This window comes from Leguminivora glycinivorella, chromosome Z (genome assembly GCF_023078275.1).
Source record: "Leguminivora glycinivorella isolate SPB_JAAS2020 chromosome Z, LegGlyc_1.1, whole genome shotgun sequence".
Classification (NCBI taxonomy): Eukaryota; Metazoa; Arthropoda; class Insecta; order Lepidoptera; family Tortricidae; genus Leguminivora; species Leguminivora glycinivorella.
The window spans coordinates 3527692-3550195 of NC_062998.1; the positions used below are offsets into that span (position 1 = coordinate 3527692).

At 41.9% G+C, this 22504-nt stretch overlaps 1 protein-coding gene and 1 long non-coding RNA gene across 2 annotated transcripts in view; one reads left to right on the plus strand and one right to left on the minus strand.

Annotated features, from left to right (window-relative positions):
* LOC125241622 overlaps nucleotides 1–22504 on the plus strand; it is a 34011-nt gene that overhangs the window by 6724 nt on the left and 4783 nt on the right. Inside the window, 5 exon segments of the mRNA XM_048150185.1 lie at nucleotides 1080–1231; nucleotides 1571–1653; nucleotides 12736–12813; nucleotides 14139–14266; nucleotides 19687–19782. Coding sequence (XP_048006142.1) covers nucleotides 1097–1231; nucleotides 1571–1653; nucleotides 12736–12813; nucleotides 14139–14266; nucleotides 19687–19782 — 520 coding nt within the window. The 5' untranslated portion in view covers nucleotides 1080–1096.
* Nucleotides 11567–12107, minus strand: LOC125241623. The gene is made up of 2 exons (XR_007178753.1): nucleotides 11885–12107; nucleotides 11567–11643 (listed from the first exon to the last, which is right to left on the minus strand). It is a non-coding gene; the product is annotated as an uncharacterized LOC125241623 (long non-coding RNA).

Below are 22504 nucleotides of genomic sequence, written 5' to 3' on the forward strand. Positions count from 1 at the left end.
ACCAGTTATAAATTGAATTAAATACCATACAGGAAATAAAAACGGTCAAGCCCACTGTCACGGGTCTCTATCGCGGCTGATGTGCTTACCGCCTACCTCAACCACCGTCGTACCCGTTGAAAATTCTCTATTGTATGTTATCTCTGAAGGTTAGGCGCCCTTGACCAATTCTAAGGGCTTTGTTACCCCTTGTTCCAAAATTTACAACCATCCAATTCGTCACTACTTTTAAAAAATCTCGTATCTCACGGTGTTCCTCAAAGTTAAAACGCAGTAAGTCTATATGCATTTCATACATACTTACTACAATTTTCTTTTCATTGACAGACGAAGATACTAGTTTTTTTTAAAGTAGTGACGAATTGTCGCTTAGTTTAACAAAAACTGTCCTCAGAATCATACATTGCGCTTAATTTGTACCCTTACTATATTAACAAAACTATATTTGATAATTGATTTAATCTAAATAATTATAATGTAATGTGTTTGATTCAATTAACTTGTAGTATCAACTTTCAATTTAATTTGGATTTTAATGTAATGATTTTTAATGTATATCAACCATTTTCTTGTTTGTTGTTTATTTTTTTTTATGTTTGCATGTTAATATATAAATGTGTATACCCAATTATACTTTGTATGCCTATCGGCGAAGCATAGCGCTCTGGCAGAATTTTGTACCAACATTGTTACCTATGTTTACAATAGTTATTTGTTATACAAGGGGGCAAAGTTGTATTTTAACGCCGAGTGTGGAATTGAAAAACGAGCAAGTGAAAGGATTCTATAGTTGAACCACGAGCGAAGCGAGTGGTTCGTGAAAAAATGCGTTTATCACTGCTTCCAGTAGTTCCACAGGTGGTAAATCGTCTTTATTACTAGATTCACCTACTTTTATCAATTTTAAAGCAGTTAATTTGACTTTATTCAAGGTCAAATTACTTTACCCACTAGTGGATAAAATGCGTTTTTACCCGCTGGTATTAAAGGACAAAATACGTGTTTCCGAGCTAGTGAGGGGAAAACAAATAAATCGTTTAAATCGTTTAGTTTTTTTATATGTTTTTTTCTGTTCCCAGAATCATAACCACCAGCCATGCATATGTGGATGTGGTTCGGCTACGACCTCGGGCCTTTCCTGTTCAACGGGCTGGACATCACCGCGCGCTGGCAGTTCGCCGTCACGTGGATAGTGCTGTTCGTGGTCGCGGTGCTGTTTGAGGCCTCTAAGGTACTCTTATTTGTATGTCTTTCCCATCTCGAAAACCATATGTACGAGTATTATAGTCCGTGCGCGGAGCCGAAACTAACACACCGAGGACACTCTTTTGACACTAATAACATTTAAGGAGTACAGCGAGCCTTGCCCTTGCCCGTATCATGGCACGCATACAGAGGCAGCACCCGCCTAGTTGTAAGGACTATTTGAGAGTTAACGGAATCTAAAATTAATATGGGTTATTGGATGAAAGTGTGGATAATACTGGACTATGGGATACAAAATAAGGTAGTTATTATTAAGCAACATTGTACCGACTCAAAATTGCGATAAAACTACATCTTTTCACAGGTATACCTGGCGAGAGTGCAGCGTGCCGCCCAAAAACAGCTGTACCCATACAGGTCTGACGAGCGACGGAATCTGCTGTGCCGGTAAGTTTAGCTTACTTATTGCACCTTAATGGAAAGATAGAGTTGATATAACAAAGTTGTAGGTATCCGGGCAGAATCATTGTGAACAATAGACAATCGTTATATTCGTAATTAATTACATATTACAGATCCTGATGTGCAATAAGTATTACAAATCAGGAATGCTGGGTCGGTCTGGTATCCCATTCGAAGGGTTTGAAGGGGATACCCTTATTATATTGTATCATTATAATAATTATGTAGTTTGTGATTGTATACGGATTTGCTTGCGAAACCCGTTGCTGTTCTGCAGGGTTAGCACATGATTGCCGCGAAAGTATGTCGCCGCGAGATAGACTACCCGTCTTTATGTCATTAAGGGCCACTTGAAACGATTTCATTTGATTTTTCATGTGCTAGGCTTAAAACGCTTTGTTTTTTTAAACGCTTCATATACTTAATATTGGTAAGCAGTCCGGCTATTATGCTTCCAATTTTATAACTTATCCACGTGGATAAGACATCTGTCACTCTCACACTGACGGACATACTTGACTTGCCAGAACGTGACGGATACTTTATCCACGTGGATAAATGTGATGAGCACATATATTATGTATATTAATTATATCTTTGTTAAGGTATCCCAACACAAGCCTTAGGGCCACTTGCGCCAACGAAAATGGAGGGTTAACCCACCATTTTATATGGAATTTGACAGATGACAGCCCACTAATCCTGAGTTAAGTGATTAGTGCAAGTGGGCCTTATTGAGCTTACCGAGGGACTCAGTCAACCTGTGTAAGAATGTCCATTTATTTATTTACCCCTTTTAAAACCGTCTTTTAAAGTGAAATTGTGGACATTTCTGATTTTGTTCCGATATTTCAGATACACATGAAAGGTCTATATTTAACCGACTCCCTATACTTCATAGGTACCTCGATTGTTTTAATATTGAACACAATGGTTATGCCTACTGCTAAACAATTGCACCTATTATAAAACAATGACTCAGAGCCGAAAGGTAAAGTACTAGGTACATTTCTCACGCTGTTTATGAGCAGAAGTTAGCAATGTCATACTAATTCATATACTGGATGCACTAAGAAACGGTTACAAAGACTAACGCGACTCGTATACATCATATGGGGGGTGATTTTGTAAGTATTAGCAAGAACGATTTAATACTGGACTGACAAAGCCCATACAAAAAAGCGTACCCCTGAAATGTATGGGCCTTTTAGGCGCTTTCGCAGCCTGGAGATGGCGCTGTTCCCCAAATATTTTTGCCTGTTTTTAGGGTTCCGTAGTCCTAAATCATATTATCCCTAAATATTTCTGCGTGTTTTTATATTTTATAAGGACAAATGACATATTTCTTTATTTTAAAATCATGATATCATGTCAATACACATTTTGAAAAAATAAATTTGTAGTCATCATCAGTGTAGTTACTCGTATGATAGTATTTAATAGGTGGCTCTAAAAAATCGAGGTACGATTCTTAGTATGAAGTATGTAATTGTAAATCCATACTAATATTATAAATGGGAAAGTGTGTGTGTCTGTTTGTTTGTCCGTCTTTCACGGCAAAACGGAGTGACGAATCGACGTGATTTTTTAGGTACAGATAGTTGAAGGGATGGAGAGTGACATAGGCTACTTTTTGTCTCTTTCTAACGCGAGCGAAGCCGCGAGCAAAAGCTATAGTCCTATATAAATAATCCTTGGTACTAGCCAAACTTTGCATAGTGACTTTTGAATTGAAGTCATAATGAACAACTTTTATTATGGGACCAATGCTGAAATCGCGAAAAAAAAAATTGGCTGTTGCATAGAAATAAGCCCATAGAAATGTATGAAACAAGTAAAGTGAGAAGGTCTCTAAAAGTGTAGATTGAATTTATCAGAATTTAAAATTATTCTCCTGTTATAGATTTCTTGTAAGTTTTAATTTTCTTTTCAAGCTGTAAGGTCAATGTACTCAAACCAATGTACATAAAATTAAGTAAATACTCGTAAGTCTTGGTTTTTTCAACCGACTTCCCCAATCGATTCGATATACAAATGAGCTGTATAAAATTCCGCCTGTTCACGCCCGATTGACTCATTAGTGCTAATTTATTTGTTTGATTGTGTTATCAGCGAAACGTTGTGTCGGAGCGTTTTAAACTATCTATTCATTCAGTAGATGTTTAATTTAAACAATTAGGTAAGTTTGGGAAACATTATACTGACAACAGTATTTTACACAAATAGACTTCAGTTTTAGAGGATGATGAATTGAGATGACCCACCATTCGAAATCTCATTCTTACTTCCGGCACACCTCGGACACTGGCGATCAAATATATGAAAGAGGCGCGTTCCTAGTTCCTTGCACACATTCTAATAAGCTCGTGTAGGTGAACGCGCACCAAGCTTGTATGAGTGAGATATGACAGGTCGACTAGTCGCGTTTTTGACAGGCGGTAACTGTGAGGTGATCGAGAGGGGGTGGGCGGCCCTTTAAGCGGGGAGCGAAGGTGGCCATACTTACGATAGTACTCTTTATTATACTGTGCTTCCGGGGAAAAAGTATTTCTGTACCTACATATCTTGCTTAGTTGCTTACATTACATAAGAAAGGATTTAGAATGAATGAGTCCTTTGTAAAGAAGAGTACCTATATATATACCTACACGTTAAAAACATGTCTATAGTCCATTTTTTGAAATAATGAGGTTTTAATCTCAAAATGGCAAAATCAACGGAACCCTTATAGTTTCGCCATGTCCGTCTGTCCGTCCGTCCGTCCGTCCGTCCGTCCGTCTGTCACAGCCGATTTACTCACTAGGAAACTATAAGTACTACAGTGATGAAATTTGATGGGAATATGTGTTGTATGAACCGCTACAAAATTATGACACTAAATAGTAAAAACACAGACAAACAGACAGACAGACAGACAGACACGTCTAATTGGGGGTGGGGCCCCCCATACATGTAACTGAGGGATGAAAATTTTTTTTTTTAGGGTTCGATGTACATACCCGTGTGGGGTATCAATGGAAAGGTCTTTTAAAATGATATAAAGTTTTCTAAAAAACATTTTTCTTAAAGTGAACGGTTTTTGAGATATCAGCTCTCAAAGTCGTAAAAAGTATGTCCCCCCCCCTCTATTTTTATAACTACGGGGTATAAAATTCTAAAAAAAATAGAGGTGATGCATGCTAATTAACTCTTTCAACGATTTTTGGTTTGATCAAAGTATCTCTTATAGTTTTTGAGATAGGTTGATTTAACTGTAATTTTGGTTAAGTTATTGGTTTATTATATTTGCTGCTACGGAACCCTTTGTGCGCGAGCCCGACTCGCACTTGGCCGGTTTTTTTGAAATAATGAGGTTTTAATCTCAAAATGGAAGGTTTTTTTTTTATTAGTTACAACTTCTATTGTCGTTGTATTTATAAATATACATAAGGTACAGCGGGGCAAATCTCGACTGGGAGGCAAATGTAACTGGTCCATTTTTTCCATGTTTTACAATGTTTGCATTATTAAATAGATTATATATGGTCGGCGTGTTCAGTGGATACATGTAGAATCACCATCATAGTGTAATAATGGAAAAAATGGATTTGTTACAATTGCCCCCCAGTCTAGATTTGCCCCGCTGTACCTTATATAAAAAAATGGCTACTTTTAAAACACCTCCACACGTAAATAGTATGGCTAATTACTGTCATTCTTCCATTAAAAACCGTTATAGTTCAAAATGTTGTCAAAGTGACTAGACATTTTCTTTTCTTTCCCATACAATGTTCTCCGACACACATTCGCGAGTTCGATTTCGCAGTGTAAACATCTGTGTCACACATGGTTGTTATTTCACGCGCACATTGTCGCCCGACAGTGACGCTTCGCGGTACATTGCCTGTTCGACAAAGAAATATTGACGCTGAGTAATAATGTTAACCCAGAAATAGGCACAGAGAAGTCAAGCTAGGAACACACTACGCGGACGTCCGTCGTGAATCGACCGCAGACGGGAATCTGGACAATGGAAATACACATAACCGTGCAAACTATCGGTCGACGGACGTGGACGTGGCCTTGAGCGCGTGGACGTCCGATCGAAATCTGTCTCGCTGGATGTTTTGTTCCGTGCACACTGATCGGTCGCGGTCGCGGTCGATTTACGACGGACGTCCGCGTAGTATGTTCCCAGCTTCAGTGTCAACATAGAGGAATAAGTAAGTAAAGAGTTGTAACTCCATATATCAGTAAATGCGGGTTATTTGTATAGGCATAGTTGACGACCGGTCTGGCGCAGTCAGTAGTGACCCTGCCTGCTGCGCCGCGGTCCCGGGTTCGAATCCCAGTAAAGGCATTTATTTGTGTGATGAGCACAGATTTGTTCCTGAGTCATGGATGTTTTCTATGTATATAAGTATGTATATATTATATATATCGTTGTCTAGTACCCACAACACAAGCCTTCTTGAGCTTACCGTGGACCTCAGTCAATCTGTGTAAGAATGTCCTATAATATTTATTTATTTATTTAAGTGACATCTAGCGACAATCACGCATCAAATAGCGTGAATTATCAGTACCACCACTCGATACTAGGTGGTAACAGTGTGTCGTCTGCCAAAATTTTAATATTATAACAGTTTACAACTTATATTACAAGCAGAAGGAATTGAAAACAGAATACTGATTAATACTCAAGTTCAAGTTCAAGTTCTTTATTTGCAATCATGTAAGGTATAAAAATTATAACAAATAATGTTTCAAACATGAGCCCTGCAAGGGCATAGCAATTTTTCTTAATCTAACTTATTTCTAACATAATGTATAAGCATTTTTTTTTAAATAGTTTCACAATATTTAGAACTTATCGTCTAAGTATTCTTTAACAGAGTAAAAACTTTTGTTTGTAAGCATTTCTTTTAATTTGCGTACAAATAGGTATTATTTGTGCCGTTTGTATATCCGAGGTCTTTATAGAGAGAGTACGTCGTAGACGTCGCATCGGACCGATAGATGGCGCCATCGTTCGTTGTAAGTCGCTCCGGCGTCACACCGCCGCGATGTTGGTAGTCCCGTTTTCCCCACCTGCAACATAAGGCTCCTCGCGCCCCGACCCGCCACCAGCCACCCTCATTGTTTCGTCGAACGCCGAAGTGACCGGTTGTCGCGTATTCCGTTCGAACATTTTTACAGCATGGTGTCTCGAAATTAATCTTTTAGTTTCTATTTCCTCGTTACTTCTGGTCAAACCAGAATTATTCGTGTTTTTATTTAAAAAGTGGCTTATAACATTTCGGAATTATGAAATTTTTAAATTCATCCGTCAATTCTTTCTTCCCTTTTAATTTACGCTCGTTCGTCTTGAATAATGAGATATATTATGCCTCGCTAGCGATCATTATTCGTCTTTCGGGGTTCTCACGATAGAAATGAACGAGCGGTGCTTTATGATTCTACCCACTTTTTTGTAAGAAAGTTCCATGCTGCAAAAATCGTTACCGTTAATCAGTTTTCTTTTTTAAACTATTCGCATTTCCGAGACTAAAGTAGGAAGTGTTATCCGCGTATTAAAAGTTTCGCGCGAGAATATAAGCGGTAACGTAGGTAAGTTGCTCCGCCGGGGACCACGTGCTCCGGGGACCACGTGCTTCGCGACCGCGGGCTGCGCGACCTGCGGCCTGCGGCGGCGGCGGCGGAGGGCGCGGGGAAGGAATACCGCGCTCCAAGGAGGTTTGAATTTCTCCGACGAATGGGTGAGCAGCTTCATATTATTTTAGAAAGAACATGTTCGGTTTCCGATTCGGTGCGGAGGACGGCGGACACGTGTCGGCGCCGAAACTTACTGTAGCGCTGCGATAGCGCCACTGACCGCGGCAGTGTTGTCCGCCGCGTCGGCGCCGCCGAAGTTGCGTAGAAGTTGCTTCCTCGTTAACGACCTCTGCGGTGCCGCCGAACAACGTTGTGGCCGCCGCATAGGCGTCGCGTGCGACGCTGTAAGTATGTCTGCTGCTGCCCCGACACGAATTTTTACGAAGGGTTGAGCGCCGTTAGTGATCAGTCGTCAATACGCAGGCTACCAGCGCAGCCACCTACGCCGATCCTGCTGAAGCTGTCCACCAGTATCGCTGGCCGCCACGCTTATGCTGGCGCCTCGATGGTGATGCAGAGCGTGCGTCTGCCTTGACAACGCCGCGAGCCTGCTGAAGCTGTCCACCAGTATCGCTGGCCGCCACGCTTATGCTGGCGCCTCGATGGTGATGCAGAGCGTTCGTCTGCCGTGACAACGCCGCGATTCCGCTGAAGCTGTCCACCAGTATCGCTGGCCGCCACGCTTATGCCGGCGCCTCGATGGTGATGCAGCGAGCTCATCTGCCGTGACAACGCCGTGATCCTGCTGAAGCTGTCCACCAGTATCGCTGGCCACCAGTATCGCTGGCCGCCACGCTTATGCTGGCGCCTCGATGGTAATGCAGCGCGAGCGCGCTCATCTGCCGTGACAACGCCGCGATCCTGCTGAAGCTGTCCACCAGTATCGCTGGCCGCCACGCTTATGCTGGCGCCTCGATGGTGATGTAGAGCGTTCATCTGTCGTGACAACGCCGCGACCCTGCCGAAGCTGTCCACCAGTATTGCTGGCCGCCACGCTTATGCTGGCGCCTCAGTGGTGATGCGGAGCGTAATACTGTTAACCGCTGCACAGGCGTCGCAATCCTTCTGCTGCGTCTGCCGTGACAACGCCGCAAGCTACTTGAAGTTTTCCACCGGTGTCGTCGGCCGCCACGCTGATGCTGGCGCCTTGATGTCGCCTCGATCGCACGAGGTAAGATTGCAGACGCGGCGACCTTCATCGCGCCACCGAGCGCAATACTGCGGCTGCCGCGAAGGCGTCGCTAATTTTCCTGCCGCGTTTGCCGTGACGACGCCGCGAACTCTGTCGATGCTGTTCACCGATGTAGCTGACTGCCACGCTGGCGCCGGTGCCTCCCGCGCTGACGGCGGCGACCTCGAGAGGGCCACCGAGCACGATACTGCGTGACGCGACAGGGGCATCGAAGACGCCTTTCGAGCTGACGACGGCCGTCTCAATCTCACCGCCGAACGTAACACCGTCTGCTGCAGTGACAAGCTGGTAAGATTGCTGATGTGCTCCCTTGGTGTCGCTGGCCGCCACGCCGACGTCGGCGGCTGCCGTCGCGCCTGATGTCACGCTCACCGCGAACACTGTCTTCCGCTACAATGGTGCCACGACCACGACTATCCAGGCTCCGTCTGCTACGGTATCGTTGCAGACTCTGTTGCTGAACAGGCTGATACTACCCTCCAATGTGACGCCGGGCGCCGCTATCAGCTGACATCCCGTACACTATGGTATCCACTCTTCTCTTTCCAGTTCCCGTGAAGTACTTTGACAGTATTTACACTCTATTTTGACCAAGGACTCCTCCGTCGCCGAAGTGAGAACAGATAAATTCTAAAGATGCTACGTCCTAACGTGGCTTGGCCACCCATAGTTGAACGAGGTAAGACGTCAATAACCGGACGAGGAGCCGCACTGCTGCGAGGGTGTCCTGACGATGTTCGCGAGCTATCTAATCGGAGAGGCGCCTCGCGAGACGACCCTGTGGTTCCTGTACATCGCTCATTGTGTAGGTCAAAGACATCGTAAAGGTTTGCGAAATAAAAAAAAAAAATCTCTTTCAGAATGTCCAGATCTGAATTCGAGCCAGCGTCCTGCATCCTGAGCGTGCGTCTGTTTACCGGGCGGACACCAAAACCGATCGGTAATCTGGCCGCGGTGGTTCCAAGTACACGAAGATTTCCCGGAGGCTTATGGCGCCCCCTGTCCATTCGAGAGATGAACTTGTTCGCCGAGCCTCTAATAAACAAATTGGCAAAAATAAACCCGCTTCGCCTTAGTGAACTTGAGGTTCCAGCTCAAAGCGAAAGGGGCCAGGAACTCAGGAGGACTTCAGTAGTTATCATCTGGCTCGACTATACTGAATTAATAGTGCTTGATTCGATCGTAGAACCTGATTTCATCAATTTCACAACTTTCGTAGTCTACAGAGGAAGGTTGCACCGCTGCAGTTTCCAGCATTACCTCGTACAGCTGCCGATAGCTGTAGGCCAATCGCTCCTGTTTTGCTTGCATCTGCAGCCCGATAAGACCTTCAATAATCGTAACATTGTACGAAGTAAAGCTCTTCCGATGGAAAATAATCTTCAACAGGCGGTGGCGCTGGCGACTGAAGTGACATGCAGCCGGATTAAGGTTCGCATAGCACTATATGCTATGCACAGTTCGGTTGTATGTTATGTTATGCTGTACGATGGCAGGACTACATCTCTTCTGTTACGAGTAACTACGACAGTAACTGCTGACTCCAACAGACTGTCGTACGAGGTCAGTATGCACCCCCTGGGAGCCAAGTGACCTTCGGTGACCTCGCCTTCTTCTGCTTCGCCCGTCATCGTACCTCTTCGTCTGCGAGAGCCCTGCATTACGCCGTACAACGGTACGTATTAAGCCTCCGCCACACATAAAGCGCATTCCGCTTCGCTAACGCTACGCTATCAGCGCGCTGAATGCGCGCGCATTCCGCTCGCGTCCCGCGCGCGTTGCTTTCGCAATCCGCGCTCGTTAGTTCCCGCTAGCGCCCACTGGGCGCAACGCCAGCGTTTGTGCGGTGCACCGCCATTATTGCGCTCCGCCTACGCTCTCAAAGCGCGCATGTGTGGCGGTGTTTTAATTCATCCCTTGACCTGCTACCACGACGTGTTCAGCAACCACCAGCGATGCGACACGGCCGTCACCTCTCAGTCTACGCTGTCGACCTTCATTGCACGAAGTAGAAATCCGTCGCATCGGGTTTTGGATTAGGTAATGGATTACCCTAAGAGTCAAATGACTGACTTGAAGAAATCGACTGATACCTCCGTCCAGTGTAGTAGCAATCGACAGCGCTCGTACTTTTCATCTTCTAGGCTAGTTTTACCGAGCGATCGGTATCCTCAAATGCACTCACTAAAAAGAGTTCAGAGTTCAGGAGTCTCGCTTGCAACCGCGCTCGCTTGACGCGAAATAGTCTGATCGAAAATACCAGTATTGTAACAAATAGCCCTTGGGCGCGTGAGTGATGACCTTTTTCTGTGTTTGATATGGACGTAAAACGTTGGACTTTAAATAGTCATATCAAAGCTAATATTGATTTAGATAATTTTTACGAAGGGTTGACAAAAGCAGTATCAATTACGTTACCCTGCTACAGTAGAGTCATTCGGGTCAAGAGCACGCACTTTATTTTTGATGGCGTCTAAAATCTATACCAAATAAGATATTTGACTTATTTAAGTATAAAGTTGGTCGAATATAAGTACATTATCATTAATTAGGCAAATTTTCCATCAATGTTCACTAGCTTGCTTGGTACATACGTTTAAAGCAAAAAAGACCCAATGCGTCCTCTTGACCCGATATGTGGGTAAAATTACGCACGCATTAGGGTAAAAATACGCGCAAGGGGTAAACGTACGCATTCAGGTTTCTAGGGGTAGGTACTCGAATAAAATAAAGGTTGGCAATAATCAACATTTACTATAATTTGTTGTCAACATATTCAGCATCTTACGCATTAATAGAATTAAAAACGCTGATTGATGACCCACTATGTTAAATCTAAGTCAACTGAGAACTGAGATCAAAAGTTTAGTTTAGATCACCTACAAATTTTACTCATTGCAAAAATCACATCGAAATATTCCATTTTCATAAGCAGTGCAGTTCTCATACAACCAGTCCACGCAAATTAAGCGTTGGATCCAATCTTCTGTTGGTGGTTCCTGGTATTTTTCGTCACAAATGGGACATTTTATTAACTTACTTTTTTTGTTCATAATCTTTTTATTTTGTTTCTTTTTAATAGTTGTATTGCATTTTTTGTTGGTTCCTGATGGTCTAGGCTTAGGGTCAAACTTCACCTCTCCTCTTTTCTGAAATAATAAAAAAACTACTAATAAAAAAAAACACTTTTTGTTATTATCCTACGCGTTGGGGCATGAGTACGTGTCGTGGGTAAAAGTACGCCTGCGTACTTTTAAAGTCGCACTCTTACCCCAATCCGGAAATTTATAAAATCAACTGACACAACACACTGGTTAGTTACATTAAAGAAAATATATATGATCTCATAATAAGTACAATAAATATACAATAGAAAGAAAGTAAACTTACTTCCAGGTAATTATCCATTCAACTACAACACACTTTTCCCGAGAACAAATATGGAACGAAATTATTGCATCTCAGACGTTCGGCGACCTGTCGCACCGAGTACTGATTTTGCGCCGGAGTGGCACGTGGCTCCTAAACGGCGACACAAGCGCCACCTAATTTTGCCAACATACGCTTCGCTCCCTTTCCCCGCTGTCGGAGATCGGGCTACTGCGTACGTTTACCCACTGCGTTCCGTTACCCCGAATGACTCTACAGATAGTTACACTACTTTAACTACTTTTACAGTTAATTTCCACACTTTGTCTGAAATTGGGTTTATAACCTGATAAAATAACGTCTCTGTTAATAATAATAGTGTATCTAAAGTTTTTGTATATTGTTCAAGTCAACCTCGCCTACGTCTTTTTTGGTTTTGATCTGCGATTTTTCTTCTTTTACATTTTTTATTTTTTCTGGGAGTTGATTATAAATTTTTGTGGACATACTCGTAGATAAAGGGCCGGACGAATGGAGTTTTAATCGGGAGGTTGGTGGCATTAACTTTGTAATTGTAATAGTAGTTAAAAATTGGTTATCAATCGACTCTTCGTTCGTCGCGACATCTATTGACAAGTAGCAGTACTGATAATTTACGCTAGTTGACGCGTAATTGACGCGTGATTGTCGCTAGATGTCACTTAACTATGCCTATACAAATAACCCGCATTTACTGATGTATGGAGTTACAAGTTACAATTCTTCCCTTACTTATTCTATGGTGTCAAGTATCTCTGTGGTGCAATAGGTCACAAATGTTTCCGATCCTTGCAACCAGATTCGCGGTTTTATGTGATCCTATTATTTTCCAGGGATGTCCCCGTCGAGCCTGGCACCAGTCGTAACGCCAGTCACGGACAGGTCGGGAGATGGGCGTCCTTTTGGACCAGGTAACGTCAACTACTAGTATTTCATTTATTCGGTCACATTACTTTGCCTGTGTGGTGACGGGTTAAGAATTTTACCACCCCCTTTCTTCCCGTGGGTGTCGTAGAAGGCGACTGTGGGATATGGGTTAAATTGTGGCGTAGGCGAGAGGCTGGCAACCTGTCACTGCAATGTCACAGTTTCATTTTCTTTCAACCCCTTACTTGCCAAGAGTGGCACTGAAGCTTTAGTAGTTTCATGTGCTCTGCCTACCCCTTTATGGGATACAGGCGTGATTGTATGTTGTATTATTTTGTACAAAGAGGATCGAGTATTATATTACCACACCTCGGACACTGGCAATCAAATATATGAAAGAGGCACGTTCCTAGCACACATTCTAAGCTCGTTAGGTGAACGCGTACCGACTGGTCGCGTTTTCGACAGGCGGTAACTGTCAGGTAACCGAGAGGGGGTGGGCGGCACTTTCAACGGGGAGCGGGAGTGGCCATACTGTACGATAGTACTCTTTATTATACTGTGGCGTTACTGTCGAAGTAAAATGTGTAATCACAGTGCTTAGACTGCCAAGCTTAAAACTTTTAAACATTAATTTTGACAATTTCGACGACAACAACGTATAGGGTGCAAACTGCAATTATTTTTTTCAGAAAATTGCACCTTACCCACCAACGTACAAGGTGCTATCTGCTACAAAAAAAAATCGCAGATTTCGCCTTGTACGTTGTTGTCGTCGATTTGGCCCATATTCTTAGCTTGATATATGTTAAAATGTGAAATATCAAATATTAATATTAGCGCCATCTAGCCGAGCGTCCCCCAAAGGTGTAACGCCATCTAGGCCACCGTACCTTTTTCTGTATGGTACTGAGGTACGTTTTTTTCTTGGACTATCTGTCTATACGGAGTTACATATGTCTTTGCTTTGTACAATGTTTCTGTCTAAGTGTAAGGCCTAAGTGGCCTCTTGGAGCGTTATGTTCGACTTTGCGTGCAGCGGGGAGGGGTGGCCCTTGTGTACGCCCTGCAGCGTGGACAGCACACTTGTATGAGCTTCAATTATTTCACATGCACGCCGCACGCCCCGCCCCGCACAACAACCAATATAAGCGTGCACGAAGGCCTAACACTAATTAAACTCTCTATCTAAACTTTTCTCGATGGCGCTTTTCTATTGTTTCTGACGCGGAGCGAGAGATCGCTTGCTCGCTTTTGGTGTGACCAGTGCCTCATTAGGGCTGATCCAGGCAATACAGACATACTGCAACCCCTCTACAATTTTTGTATTAGAAATTATTTAATAAGAGGGTAATTTCATTTTTTTTAGAATGCTGGTGAACACGCACCAAACCTTCGTGTTTGTTCTCCACAACACCGTGGGCTATCTCCTGATGTTGGCAGTAATGATTTACAACGTGGAACTGCTCTTGTCAGTGGTGCTTGGTATGATGACAGGTAGGAAACTTATGATACCACTTAATCTATGAATATTCTAATTATACTGTACTGCCTTAATAACCTCTTAAATCCTCGTGTACAAATTATGTACATGTTCCAAGATATATTGTAACTGGTAGAGTAATATAAGGCCCGCGCCGGACTCTCGATGCGTCGGTTAATGCGCGATTTGTCTGTCATGCCTGATGATTGCACTCTATTCCCAGGTTAGTGATCGATCTAGCACGCCTAATAAGATTGAGAAGATCTCGAATAAGTGATCCAAAGTCGCCAATTGGTCTTTAGACTGTTTTATAACCGACGGATCTGCTTTTACCGATAAAACCTAGGTTTTGCCGTACTATGAGCTTTTTCAGTAGCAGTAACAACGTGGTTTTCGCGGCGCAGCGAGCCGCTTGGGGTGCTGGATTAACGATTAACGGACTCTATGAAATTTAACGGAAGTTAACGAATCCGTTAACATTTTTTAAAGTTAACTTAAAAGTTAATCCGTTAATCGAAATGTTAACTTCGTTAATTAACGATTAACGGATTAACGAGTTAATGCCCAGCTATGGTAACTAGGGATGTACCGACTATTGATTTGGCCGACTACCGACTAGTCGGCGCTTGGGTGGCCGATTAGTCGGCTAGTCGGCCAGAACATAATGTTCGACTAATTCACCAGAATTTTTGAATGACATTGGTCCTTTGTTAACGCTCTTCATTATTTTTTACAGGTTCAAAGGTTAATGTTAATATTGATATACAATTTCCATTTTTAACAAACGGATTGGCTTAGTGGGTAGGAATTCTGCCTATGAAACCGATAGTGCCTATGAAAGGTTTCAGGATATATTCCAGAATGAAACACGGGAGTACTAGTATAGCGTGTACTGGTCGGTTACAGACTGACTTACGTCACTAGTTTCTTAAGCTACCCTATATTATAAACATTACATCCCTCCACCAATAGTTCAAAACTATTCATATAAAAATTGATAGTAAAAGTAAGACAAAAGAGACGTTTTTTTTAAATTAATAATCGGGGTTTGGATTCCTTGTACTCCTTAGAGGAAAACGTCGTACAAAAACATCTGGTTCCAATGGCTCGTCATTATTTCCTGCGAGGTGTGTACTTGGAGAAGTCGGTACCTCTGGTGGCTCCGGCACAGATGTGGTACCTTGTAGTCGCGGCGATGACGTTGGCGAGACAACACTCGAAAATGAGCCATCGGAGGTGTCGGCATCGTCGTCCTCCTCCCCCGCGGCTGCTGGCTGCGGCGCCGGCGCCGGCGGTGGTGTTGCGGTGTCTGCAGGCTCCACCTCTCTGAGCTCAGTGGATTGTAGAACGGGTACATCGTCATCGTAGTCATCGTTTTCCAAATCTCTACTGCCTTTGTACATAAGCAGCTGGTCGACATGCTTTCTAGTCGTTACTTGAAGACTTTTAATGTAAACCTTGAACATTGACGAGCCAATGGTACTCAATATTGTTCCTTCTAACCACGCATGTTTTGTACCGTTTTTAAAATATGATTTAATAAGTACTCTGTCTCCGACTTTAAATTGGATTTGCCTCTTTCCATCGTAGTATTTACGCTGTAAGATCTGTTTTTGGAACACAATTTTATCAGCCGAGGATACTGACGAATTGGCGTCGGATGAGTCGTTCGATGTTGGCACGAGTGAATCAAAACGGCAGCGCAGAGGCCGCCCTAGCATTAACTCTGCTGGCGAGTGTCCAGTCGTAGCGTGAACAGAGTTTCGGTACTCAAAAAGGAAATAATTTATTTTATTATAAAAATCAGTCTTCGATACATTTTGCGCTAAGATTGTTTTCAACCCCTTTTTAATAAATTTAACGCTATTTTCAGCGAGACCGTTCGATGCAGGATGATAAGGCGCAATTGTTACGTGCTGTATGCTATTACTTTTACAAAAATCCTCGAAAACCGCAGAAGTAAAATTCGAAGCATTATCCGTAACTAACGTTTTAACTAAACCAAACCTAGCAAACATGTCGCATAGTTTCGCTATAACGCTCGCTGAGTCGGTACTCGACATAAAATAAACCTCCACCCATTTGGAGTGTGCATCAACCGCGACGAGCACCCGGTAGCCCGCCAGCTCCGCCATGTCCAGGTGCAGGCGCTGCCAGCACGCGTGCGGCCGGGGCCACACCGCGAGCGGCGCGCGTGGCGGTGCAGCGCGGATCGAGGAACAAATACTGCAAGAACCAATTTTTTCCTCGATCTGTTTATCAATATTTGGCCACCACATGTATTTACGCGCGATGCTTTTTGTTTTAACCACCCCGAAATGTGAATTGTGTAGTTCATTCAATAAACGTTCCCGGTAGATAACTGGTATTACGATTTTATGGCCCCTCATCAGACAGCCTTTTTCCATAGACAACTGCAAACGGCAATTAAAATATGGCTTAAGCTTGCTATCAACTATTTTTCTTGGCCAACCTTGCAAAATATGTTTAGATACCAAGCTCAAAACGGGATCATTTCGCGTTTCTGATTGTATATTTTGCACGGAAATAGGATGAATGTCATATTGAATAAAATTTATAAATAAAGCTTCATCCTCTACTAAACTATCCTCATTAGCAACTTGTTGCGAATCTTGTATTGCGCGTGATAAAAAATCAGCTACGTTATCTGCACTTTTAATGTACTCTATTTTAAAATTGTACGCTGATAAGAAAAGAGCATATCGTTGTAATCGATTAGCCGCAAACTCCGGTACGCCTTTTTTGCTGCCAAAAATTGAAATTAAAGGCTTGTGATCAGTCCTTAAAATAAAAGGCTCTGATCTACCGTACAAGTAATGATGAAATTTTTTTATTCCAAAAATTATTGCAACCGCTTCTTTTTGAATTTGAGCATAATTTTGCTCACTTTTTGATAACGAACGAGAAGCGTAGGCCACGACGCGCTCCCTACCATCCGCTTGCGTTTGAGCCAGTAAAGCTGCTAGGCCCTTGGGCCCCGCATCCACTGTGACGATCGTCGGTAAATCAGGGTTGTAATGAGCTAATACTTTGTCAGACGCCAGCTCCTTCTTAATTGCTTCGAACGCGTCGTTCTGAGCATCGCCCCACTGCCATTTGTAATCTTTTTTTAATAACAAATTTAAGGGACTTAACACACTCGCTGCAGCGGGAATAAATGCCCTATAATAATTTAGCATACCTAGAAAAGATTTCAATTCCGACACGTTCCTAGGCTGTTGACATTCTAAAATAGCAGTTACTTTCTTTTTAGACTTGTGCAACCCATTTTTGTCAATAACAAATCCTAAATATTCTACGGAATCCTTAAAGAACTCGCATTTTTCCTGTTTAACGCGTAAGCCGGCCTCCTTTAGTCTGCCTAAAACTTGTTCTAACCTAGCTACGTGTGATTCCCTATTTGGCGCGGTAATTAATACATCATCTAAGAATACACGTGCCCTCAATGCCAGCTAACAGTTTATCCATACATTGCTGAAAAATACACGGCGAGTTGCACAAACCGAACACTAAACGGGTATACCGAAACACCCCTTATGGGTATTAATACAGGTTAAATTGCGTGACGGTTCGTCTAGTACCAGCTGATTGTAGGCTCTGGACAGGTCTAATTTTGAAAATTCTACCCCGCCATGTAATTTAGAAAATAAATCTTCTATCCGCGGTAATGGATAGTTGTCAATAAATAACATTTTGTTTAACGTTACTGAGTAATCGCCGCAGATACGAATATTTCCATCCGAACGCAACACGGGAACAATCGGCGTAGCTATATCGGAATGCTCGACTTTCTCCAATATTCCCAGGTCTTGTAATCTCTGCAATTCAGCTTCAACTTTAGGCTTTAACGCTAAAGGTACCGTTCGAGGCTTAAAAAACTTAAACTCTGCATTTTTATTAATTTTTAACTGAATTTGATAAGGTTTAAAAGTGCCAAGTTCTTCCGAAAATACTTGCGAATACTTTTCGTACAAGTTTTTAAATATCTGATCCTCCTTTATGTTATGACAATTAAAGTTACATAAATGTAGGTCAAACTTGCTAATAAAATCACGCCCTAACAATGGTAACTGTGCCATTTGTGAATCAATCGAAGCAATAATAAAAAACTTAATTTCAATTGTACGGTCATCAAACTTAACCGGTAATAAGATATAACCTACAGGTGTGATTTTATTGCCATCGTAACAATTGAGCCTTACGTTACACTTACACAGAGCATACTTTGATTTAAATGTTTTTGTGTAAACATGGGCGGGTAAGACGGACACTGCGCTGCCGCTATCAACTTCACACAAAATCGACTTGTTATTAATCAATACCGATTGCATCATAGGTTTCCCATTAACAGAACGGATAAGAAAAAAATCATAAATACCTTCGCAAATATCATCAGTATCCTCCGCTAAGAAATTTGTGGCCTTAACTTTAGATTTACACACTCGGCTCAAATGGCCTTTCTCTCCGCACTTTTTACACGAATACTGAGTAAATTTACACTGATCTTTGGAATGTCCGTGATAACCACACGCACTACACTTGGTTTTCTTCTTATCACTTTCCGCGGCGGGGCGCATCGCGAACACACCTGTAGACGTGCCGGCGCCGGCGCTAGCCGTGCCGCTGTTGCCATGCACGGCCAGCCGGGCGCAGCGCACACTCTGAGCCAGCTGCAATGCTTTACTAAACGTCAACGAAGTTGGGTCTTCAGCAAAAAGTTTTTCTTTTTCCTTTCTGTTTTCTAAACCAAGCACAAAACGGTCTCTCAACGCCGAATCGAGTTCTGTAGTGAACGAACAATATTGTGCTAAACTGCGCACACGCGCCGCCCAGTCACTTAACTCCTCTCCCGGGCGCTGTTCCGCTTTGTAGAATAAATATCGCTCCGCGAAAACACATCGCTTAGCTTCAAAATGGCCGTCTAATTTCGCAATAAGGTCCGTATAGCCGATCGAATCTAGATTGTCCGGAGACACTAAGTCCTTAGCGATGCGGAACGTGTCCTCCACCAAGGCAGAAAGTAGTATCGCTCGCCGTGTAGCACCAGATTTATCGGTTTCTTCTGTAAATTTGTTTGCCAAACAAAACTGTGTAAACCGACTTTTAAAAAGGCATAACGTCTAAAAACAAACGTGAGTCACGACGTCCTTGCATGTTTATTTGAACTACAGCTGCAAATGAATGGATCTATGCATATATCGGGAAAGTAACACTTATTTAGAGATACATTATCACTTGAGCTTGCATCGTGAATAAATGGAACTTGCTATAAAATCGTGACTCGCGTTACTCTTGCCGCGGATTAACTCTATTTCGAACTTTTTATTATGTTGCATATAACCCTTATAATTAAAAAAAGAAAACAATTGTTTCTGGGTCTCAGGAGGATGATCCACAATATTTTGTTCTGCAGGTTACTTTCTCTTCGGCTCGAAGCTCACCCGTCTTCAAATGCAGTGTTTTCGTACAAAGCGCGTCGTGATATGCACTCCGGAGTGCGACGACACAGGTATGTATACTACTTATATGTACAGGTCTACAGTACACATATTTATACTGTTATACAGAGACAGATCTACGAGCATTGTCAGAATTTGGGACCCCCCAATTAGCGTAAGTTGTTAACAAAAATTAACTCACTGTCAGTTTTGTGACGATAATTAAGCATGAAATTTCTATAAAAATATTGTTTTCAGTACAGATGGTGTTTTATTTACGCACTAGTGCGAGAAGTGGTTCATTATATGCCAGGTCGAAACTTTGAAGGCTCATCTGTACTGAAAAACGTCGTACGATAATTAAAAAGCAAATTCGTAACTCGTGTCGATTTAAAACACTCCCTTCGGTCGTGTTTTAATTTATCGCCACTAGTTTCGAACTTCCTTTTTTACGCACTTGTATCGTAATGTACTATTTTGTGTTAATTACATAAACTTTAAGCGATAATCTACATTCAGAATGTGAAAAAAGTAAATTTTTGTACCGATTTTATGCTTAATTTTATTGTCGTCACAAAACTGACAGCGAGTTTATTTCTGTTAACAACTTACGCTAAGGGCCTATTTAGACGGTACGAGAACTCGCATACGAGTTTTATTACATTGCGGTATTTGATGGCTGTGCAAAATTGTATGTGACCTTAACCGCCCGCAATGTAACTAAAATCGCATGCGAGTTCGTACGCCGTCTATACCTTGTACTTTTGGCACTTGAAAAAAGTGTAAACAAACCTGAGCTGTCAAATTTGAGGGTTGTTTATTAGGTAACGTTTGGTTCCTGATTTTTTTTCTCTATTTAAAAATAATTGAGCTCACTACTATTTTCCATTTCATTCCACTAACATGTAATTTCGTTTAATTTGACAAACCTATACACCTTCACGAATACAAACATATCGTCATTACATTTAAATATTATTATTTTCTTCAGGGAATCATCAACCAAAAAGTACCTAATTTTGCAGAGGTTTAAAACTCATGGTTGCATTTTAATCTGGGTGTAACTCCGGTTTCACTTTATCCGATCCGATATCGGATGTCGGAAGGATTTTGATGGAAAATCCAAGATGGCGCCTGTAATGTATGGGATATCGGTCCTGCATCCGATATCGGATCGGATAATGTGAAAACGCACTAACTCTACTAAAATATAAAGGTAGTACACCTTACGCGATTTTTAATTATATCTGTCTGACATTTGCCATTGCTGGTTATCAATCATCATCAGAGATCGGATTTTTGTGCGACATCTCATACTAAAAGTCATTAAAATGACGTAAGTCACTAAGAATGTCGCAAATCTGTCCGATCTCTGATCATCATCATCATCATCTGTTACGAGTTTGATATTTGTGTTCATGATTGTTATATTTATGTTTTTTAGGGTTCCGTACGAAAAAGGTACAAAAGGAACCCTTATGGCGACGCTCTGTCCGTCTGTCAGTATGTCTGTCACATTTCTAAATATCTCGAGAACTACTTACGCTATCGATTTGAAATTTGGTACAGTTATGAACATTTTAAACCTCTACAAGCTGAAACTATTATTTTTAAAAATATATAAATATTAATTATAGAAAATGGCATAAATGGAAGAGGGGCAAACTGTAAATGTCAAGTTACTAGGTCAAGTGGGGTATCGTTAGAAAGGGCTCAAATTGTACATATCAAAACTACTTTTTATATTTTTTTTTATGTAGTGGAAAATAAAAAGAATTATGAAGGAAAATGTAAAAAATAAAATTATCACCCCTTGTCAATAGATGTCACGACGAACAAAAAGTCTATCTCCTGAAGTTTACCAACGAAAAATTATGACTTTTTACGAAATATTGGTTTTAAGTTAAATTTACAACTCTTCCCTTACTTATTCCTCTATGTTTTAAGTTAAATTTTACAGGAAAAGGTTTCTGGCCTTAAAAGGTTTACTATCCCTGGATCTGTCAAATTTGACGGCTCCGGTTTGTTTACACTTTTTGACTGAGGCCATTTATTAAAAAAAAAGTGCCAAAAGTACAAAGTATAAATCAGGCCTAATTGGGGTGTCCCAAATTCTGAAAATGCCCCTTCAGTACACACTACGGATCGTGCCATTCAGGATGACGCGCAGATTTGTTGATAGTCTAACAGCAAGACAATCCAAGTCAAAAGACGCATCATCCTGAATGAAACGAGAACTGCAAGAGTGGATCATAACCCCCAACAGGCGTTTTTTTGGGACGCACAGTTATATGAAAACCTGGCAGGCAATTATGGTCGCGCGATAAATGATAAAACATCTGGCCGTCCCTATCGCACTTACTAATAGTGCGATAGGGCCTGATCTTTTATCGTCTATCGCGCGACCATGCTGCTATTAATTACTACCTTAAAGAACAAGAAAACGGTCTACAGATCGTCATTTAAATTCTCATATCAAATTCGGTATCCCAAAATCATACACATACTTAATAGCATTTTCTGAAAGGAAATGGTCGAGAGCTTTTTATTTTCATTAAACATTTTTAAATTACTTATACCAAAGAGTATCGAGTATTATAGAGAGTTACTGTCAAAGTAAAATGTGTAATCACAGTGCATAGCTTATACTAATCTTATTTTGCCTAACCTAACCCTTTGCTGGGGCGTAACTCCTTGAGTCCCAGGGACGCGATATGTCGTCGAAAAAACCATTCGAATTGTTAAAAATATAATTTTCCTGACACATCTTCATCCCTGTGACTCAGAAATCCT